Here is a 7,504-nt window from a genome sequence, read left to right as displayed (position 1 = left end):
GAGCAAGGGCAGCAGCTCACCCCTGAGGGTCCCATGGCACTGGGCAGCCCCTGGAGCCCTGCGGGGCCACAGCACCCCAGAGCAGGGCTGGCAGGGCCAGGCTCAGCACCACCACCCCTGCTCTCACCACTTCTGCTCTCCTGGGCAATGCCACCACCACCCTGCTGTGTGCCCAGAACACGACATTGAACAGCACCATCTACACCGTGTTTGCCAACGACAGCGACTCTGGAAATGCCTCCAAAGTCAGCTACAGCATCGAGGAGGTGAGCACAGCACATTGCAGAGTGGGGCATGCTGTATCCTGGGCAGTGGGTGCGAGGTGCTGATCATTTGCAAGCTGGGGATGTAGGGGCCAAGCCTGGCAGAAGGATGGAGGCTGAGCCTCCCTCTCTGCCAGGATACCTCTGCTCCCTGCCTTGGTGACACACAGGGGTGACCCCTGCCCAGGTGATCCCAGACAACACAAACAATCACTGGCTTTTCTACATCCGGCCCAATGGGAATGTGGTGCTCAATGGCTCACTGGACTATGCCAAGAACACCTTCTACCAGATCAAGATCCTTGCCAAGGTGGGGAACAGCCAGGCCAAGGGTGCGGGGCTGCCAGGTAAGGGGCCATAGGACTAACGGGTGCTCTGCTCCCCAGGATGGAGGGGGGTTGCTGCACAATGTGATGGTCTTCCAGAACAGCTCAGCCTACCTGTCCCTGACCATTATCGACGTGCCCAACCTGGACCCACGGTTCCTCAACGAGCCCTATTCTGGCTTAGTGCCTGAGAACTGTGACCTGGTAAGAAGCCTGCTGGCCTCAGTGGCATGTCCCCAGGGTGTCTGGGCCACCAAGCGCAGGGGTGGCTGGAGACATCATAGGTCCTGCCCTGATGGCCATGTCCCTGCAGGGCACCAGTGTGCTGACTGTCACCGCCATGGACAGAGACACAGGGGTGAATGATGAAATCTTCTACAGCATCACCAGTGAGTGATGGGGCTGGGCAGGATGGGCAGAGGGTAAGCAGTGGCATGGTGGGATGGGCAAGGCGGTGGGTCAGGCAACAAGGGGCACAACAGGGAATGTTTCTGGACTCCCAGGCACTGCCAGCCTTGCTGACAGAGAGAGGGCCAGGCCTGTATTTCCCAGTGGCTGCAGGGGGTTCTTGCTGTCCCCTTGTCCTAGATACCAGTGTCCCCTTCACTATCAATGCCACGACGGGCACCATCACTGTGAGTGCACCCCTGGACCGTGAGCAGCTACCAAGTGAGGAAGTGCTGCTGGAAGTCATGGTGAGTAGGAGGCAGCAAGGGGAACCCCATCCTCTTCTTCTGCCCGGGCCTCTCCAATCCACTCTCTCCTCCTGCCCAGGCACATGAGAAGAACCTGGACATCTACGGCAAGGTGGCTCAGGCCAGCACCCTAGTGACAGTCACGGTGATCGATGTCAATGACAACAAGCCCCAATTCTACAACTGCTCCCTCCTGAGCTGCAACTTCACCACTGATGCCCAGAGCAATTTCAGGGGCACCATCATAGAGCACTCCTCCTCCAGACTGCCTGTGTCCAACCTCAACATCGTCGCCCATGATCCGGACAAGGTGGGAGCCCATCCGGGGGGCTGGACTGGGGTGCAGGAGTTCGTGCGCCCTCACTCCTGTGTGTCTCTCCCCTGCAGGGCAGCAACAGCAATTACAATCTGTACCTGCAAGGTCCAAATGCCAGCGCCTTCACTGTCTCCCCCACAAATATCATGGGCACAGGGGAGGTCCAGATCCTGGTGCAAGACCCGTCTGCTGTGGACTATGAGATAAGCCATGTCATGGTGGTGGAGGTGAGACCCACAGGGCTGGCTCACCATGGGGACAGTCCTTGCTCCCTGCATATGCCAGCACACAGCAGGGACACAGCTCTTCTCCTGCGGGGTTCAAAAGTCAAAGCAGAACATGGCTCTGCCCTGGCAGCTTCCTTAGTGCAAGAGGAGCTGAGCTGGAGTGTGACATTTCTCTTTCCCGTGTTCAGGGACCCATGTGAGACACTGTCCCTTCTCTGTCCTGCAGATTGTTGCTAATGACACAGGGAACCCCATGGACTGCTGCTCCACAGCCACTGTGACCATTGACCTCATTGACAGCAATGATCACATCCCTGAGTTTCCCCAGAGCACCTACAGCCTGAGCGTGATGGAGAACAGCCCTGACGGCACCATCATCTCCCCAAACATCACGGTCAGGGAGTGGGCAGAGCTCACATCCCCCAGGCAGGGTGCTGGGCATGCCTGGCCCCACTAGTGCAGCTTGCGTTGGGGGCACTGGTCTCTCCATGTGTTTTTGGGGTGCTCACTGCCTATGGTTGGCACCCCAGATTCACCACTACTCTGGGGGCTGAGGCAGATTGACCAGATGCTTCCTTCTCTCTTTCAGGCCTATGACCCAGACAGCGGTGTCCTGGGCCAGATCACCTATCAGCTGCTCCCAGAGAGCATGTACGTAGGGGCACGCCCAGCCACAACCAGGGCACTGTCCTGGCAAGGGGCCTGAGCCCTGGTAATATCTCTGCATATGCCGTAGCTGTAACATCTTCATGGTGAACGCCACGACCGGGGCAGTGCTGGTACGGAACGGGAGCTTGCTGGACCGGGAGACTCGCTCCATCTACTACGCAAACCTCCAGGCCAAGGATGGGGGCAACCTGGTAGGCACCACGGTGCTGGAGATAACTGTACTGGATGACAATGACAATCCACCCATAGTCATTGGCTCTTACTTCATCTCCGTGGAAGAGGGGCTGAACATCAGTACACAGATCCAGGTATGTACCGACAGAGGTGGAGGGGATGATGGGTGGCTGTTGGAGAGGAGCAGGGACTGTCCCCGAGGTGCCAACAGCCCTGTTCCAACTACTGACCTTTTCAGGCCACTGACAATGACGAGCCTGGCAACCCCAACAGTGAATTGGGCTTCAAGATCTTGCCAGGACCATTCAGCAACAACTTCACCATAGACGCTGCCACAGGTGAGATGCACAGCAAGGAGCCGCTGGACCGGGAGGCCTTGGAAGATGAGCGGGGGCAGATGGTGGTGACAGTGGAGGTGTATGACCATGGCGTGCCGCAGCTCAGCACCTTGGTGAACGTCACCATCACTGTGGGGGTGAGCCATGGACACAAGCAGGGACACGTTGGGGCTGGCCAGGGCTTGGAGCTGGGATGGATGGGCAGTGAAGGGATGTGGGATCCCTGATCATGGCAGAGGCACTGCCTCCTCTCTCTGTGGAGGCATACGGAATTGTTGATGCAGGGAGGCAGGAGAAGGCAAGTGTCCATGCTGCTGTCCCCAGCCTGCTATGGGGGACCCTGTTTCCTGGAGCAGCTACAGCCATGGGTTTTGTCTCCTGCAGGATGTGAACGACAATGCTCCTGTGTTCCTCAACCAGTCCTACGAGTTCTCAGTGTTTGAAGACTCTCCAGGTAGAAGTTGTGTGTCCAGGCTTGTGGGACCAGTGGTGGCCTAGAGTCTGTGCGGACTGGCCACTGAGTGTCTGTCTCCACCTGCAGGGACCCTCGTGGGCGAGGTGGAGGCCACAGATGCCGACCGGACAGAGATCAATTCCCGCATCTCCTTCCTACTTCAGAGGAGCAGTGGCTCTAGCAACTTCTTGATCCGCTCATCACGCGTGGAAGCAGGGCACTATATCGGGCAGCTGACCATAGACCCCGACGTGTCCCTGGACTATGACACCCTGCAGGAGAAGTTCTTCTCCTTGGTGGTGGTGGCGGAGAACACAGCCGCGAACGAAGTGGGGGACACGGCCAGCGTCCCAGTGGTGGTCCACATCCTAGACATCAATGACGAGCCCCCCACCATCCAGCCAGTCTCGCAGGACATTCATGTGAGCGAAAACGGCACGCAGCAGGGTCTGGTCATCACACTGGTCGCCTCCGACCCAGACACCAACCACTCGCTGGTCTTCGAGGAGCTGGCGGTCGCCTGCTTCAAGGATGCAAGCAGTGCTGGGGAGGTGTGCTGGGACTGGTTCCTGCTGGCACCCAATGGCTCTGTGCTGGTGAACAGCTCTGACATTGACTACGAGCTGTGCGACACTGTGGTGCTTACGCTGCGGGCTGAAGACCTGTACACTGAGACAGGCAACCGCTACAGCCAGAATGGTACGGCACCTACTGCCCACTCCTTCCACTACCACTGGGCATGGTGGGTGCTGGCACCTGCCTCTCCCACCTCCCAAGTGTGGGGAGCAGGGTGGTTTGGCAGTGGAGAGAGGACGTCCCTGGCTCTTTTGTACTGGAGCCTGCTGGCAGGATAAGGCTCTCACTGAAGCAGAGGAAGGTGCTCTTTTGATGACCAGAGTTCTGGTTTTGGGATATTTGCAGAAACCCTGAGGATCCTCATCACTGATGTGAATGACAATGCACCAGTCTTCCTGCCTGTCACAGAGACCTTTGGTGAGCAACTGGGGCTGGTGCATCCTGTGGGCTCCTCTCCACACCCACACATGCTCTGACACACTGCCCAGAAGCAGGGACCTTCCTCCAGCAGGGAGGCAGGGCTGAGAGACATGCAGGAGTTATACAATGCTTTCCATGAAGGCTGTGGGGCTTAGGGCAGTGGGGGGACGCTCAGAGCTCTGCTGAGCCCTGGGGCTGTGGGGCATGGGGTCTGCAGCAAGCCTGGCTGCACACCGGTGTGATGACACCATCGATCTGTCTTTCCTTGGCAGTGGTTGTCCCTGAAATCTCTCCTGTGGACCTGCAAGTGGCTGTCGTGAAGGTGAGGAGCTGTGTGCGTCTCTCGGGCTCTCCCATCCCCGCTGCAGGCAGGCAGTGGCCATTCCCATCTGTGCTCCTGCCACACTTTGACCCTGCAGGCCACAGATGCTGACTCGGGGCAGGGAGGAACCATCAGCTTCTCCATCATCAGCGTGGTGCTTGTGGAGGACAATGGGGTCAGCCGGCCCTTCGAGAACCTCTTCAAGCTGGTGACAACGACTGAGAAGGACACCTACATCGGGAGCATCCAGTGAGGCAATGGGTCTGGACTGGAGTGGGGGGGAATGCAGCAAAGCAGAGGTGCAGGCAGGGCCAGTGCAGGCTGGGAAGGGGACAAAGCCATCCTGGGGTCCTGGCCTGGACAGGGTGGAACCTGGGGGGTGGCAGGGGCATGCTGTGCAGCCCAGTGGGATCATCGATGTCTCTGTCCTTACAGGGTGGCCAGCAACCTTGATGGCTCACTGAAGGGGCAGTACCAGGTGACAGTGGAGGCTCGGGACAACGAGGCACCAGTGCACACAGTACAGACTGTGCTGACTGTGAGTGTCACCCCTGGTCTCCCCACCTAGGGACACCCCATACCCTGCCCAGCCCCTCTCACCCCTGTGCTCCGTATGCAGATCTTCACGGTGGATCAGAGCTATCGCGTTCGCCTCCAGTTCGTAACAACAGTGGAGGAAGTCCAGAGTAACTCCCAAAGCATCAAAGCGTAAGGGGAGCCAGGCTGGGTTGGGAAGGTTGGGATGATGGCTGTGCAGTGGGGGAAACGAACATGCAGGCTGGACCCACTGGAGCCAGGGGCTGCAGGGGGTTGAGCTGCTTCCCATGCCCACGAGCAGAGCAGGATGCCCAGCCCAGCCTCCCTCCATCCCTCCTGTCCCTAGGGCTCTGACCACCGTGACCAAGGCAGGAGTCTACGTGGCAGCAATCAAGAACGTGGAGGACACCCGCGCATCCCAGTGAGTGGGGGCCTATAGGCGATGGGGAAGGGGACACAGTGGTGGTATTGTGGTGGGGAGAGTCACCCTGCATCCTGCTCACCCCATCTCTTTGCTACTGCAGGGTGGTGGCCAAGTCAGTGATGGAGGCGTACTTCGTCTACAGCAATGGCACTGCCCTGGACGTCAACCAGCTGAGCATGTGTGTGCCAGGGCGAGGGCCATGCACGGGCACTGCCATGCACCCAGACTGGCCCATCTGCTCACATCTTCTCTTTCCTTGGCAGGCTCATACAGTCTGACCCACTGATCCTGGCTGAGCTGGTCAGCCTGGGGCTGGCCATCATTGTGAGTGGGGCCGGGTGAGGGGCACAGGGAGAGGGCACCAATTCCTCATGGGGCTGGAGGTTGGTTCTGCTGACCGGGGCTGTGCCCTCACCCCTGCTCTGCACCAGGGCCCTGGGGAGGTGGTGAAGCCCACAAGGGAGACGGAGCTGATCGGTATCATCGCAGGGCTGGCAGCGTTCCTGCTCATCTTCATCCTCATCATGACCCTGGTCTTGGTTCTCACTTCCAGGAGGTACAGCACCACCCGCACCCCCTCCTGCCACCCCTCAGCACCCTCATCCTCACCAGCACTCCCAGACCTGTTCCTATGGTCTGTCATGTTCCTGCCCACCCCATCCCAGGGCCCAGCTCCCCCTTGCCCCTCTCACCTGCCCTGTCCCTGGGATTTGCAGCTACAAGAGGAAGCTAAACGCAATGAAGGCTCTGAAGGTGGCCACAACATTCAGCCCTGCCATGGTACAGCAGGGACCTGGCATCCCTGGGACCAACCAGTACAATGCAGAGGGGTGAGTGTGGAGCTCCTGTGGCAGGAGGGGAGAGCCCAGGCACATCCCCACAGCCAGGGGCTGCAAGGCTCGCTGCACACCCCTCCTGGCTGGGGGACACGGCTGCCCCATGAGACAGTCACTCATATGTCACCCACCCCTGGCAGGGCCAACCCCATGCTGAACCTCTCGCTTGATCCCTCACACGACTTGGGTTTCCACGAGGACTCCAGCTCTGTGGCCAGGTGAGCTCTACAGGCAGGTCCCAAAGGCCATGGGGCCGTCAACCCTGTGTCCCCACTCCACCAGTGCCTGTGTCCTGTGCTAAACCCCACCCTCCGCTCTCCACAGCATGAATTCCCTAGATGAAAACACAGTAAATGCACCTGGGGATGAGAAACTCAAGGCTAAGGTGAGTGTGAAAAGAGCTACTGGTGCCCAGCAGGGAGTCCTGCCACAGCACCCCATGTCCTCTCCTCTTTGCTGGCTCCCCAGGTTCCTGGACCCCTCATGTTCCTTCCTCTCCATCCCCTTGATAGCCCTCAGTTCCTGAGAAGATGGGAGAGTGTCTCTGTCCCCATCCCCTCTGACCACACTCTCCTCCCACAGCAGGGCAAAGTGGAGCTGACAGACCCCTCTGACAAGGAGATGCTCGTGGCTGCCCTGAACCTGAACCAGCCCAGCAAAATAGCATACATCAACACCACCTTCACCACCACAGACTTGGGAGCAGGCATTTGGGGTGCAGCTGGGCCAGAGCAGGACTCAGGCAGCTGCTCTGGTGATGTTCTGTGCAGAGGGCTGGCAATAAACCTGTCCCACAGCAGTCACAGTGTCCTGTGGCCATCAGCCTGTCTGCCCGGGGGGGTCAGCCAGCTTGGGGGTCGGGCAGGAGAATGGAAGGTGATTACCACTATGGGGCTTGGCCTGGCTTCTTGTCCCCAGGACCCTGTC

General features: G+C 59.1%; 1 protein-coding gene across 1 annotated transcript; it reads left to right on the top strand.

Moving 5' to 3' along the window:
* Positions 1–176: 176 nt before the first annotated feature.
* CDHR2 (cadherin-related family member 2) lies at positions 177–7,292 on the top strand (the record flags this gene model as incomplete). Its single annotated transcript, XM_010017889.1, has 26 exons — positions 177–266; positions 451–573; positions 650–793; positions 903–978; positions 1,178–1,284; positions 1,364–1,594; positions 1,672–1,827; positions 2,054–2,221; positions 2,417–2,478; positions 2,564–2,804; positions 2,909–3,145; positions 3,393–3,462; positions 3,550–4,161; positions 4,384–4,455; positions 4,731–4,780; positions 4,878–5,029; positions 5,216–5,318; positions 5,400–5,488; positions 5,664–5,738; positions 5,842–5,919; positions 6,005–6,065; positions 6,173–6,297; positions 6,458–6,571; positions 6,718–6,795; positions 6,902–6,962; positions 7,160–7,292. Coding segments are annotated over 26 exons (3,508 nt in total), but the record flags the coding sequence as incomplete, so codon positions are not given.
* Positions 7,293–7,504: the final 212 nt, after the last annotated feature.

The sequence above is a fragment of the Nestor notabilis genome, unplaced genomic scaffold (genome assembly GCF_000696875.1).
Source record: "Nestor notabilis isolate BGI_N333 unplaced genomic scaffold, ASM69687v1 scaffold25297, whole genome shotgun sequence".
Lineage (NCBI taxonomy): Eukaryota > Metazoa > Chordata > Aves > Psittaciformes > Psittacidae > Nestor > Nestor notabilis.
The sequence above is the reverse complement of the archived record's forward strand: the minus strand, read 5'-3'. Positions and strand labels throughout refer to the sequence as shown.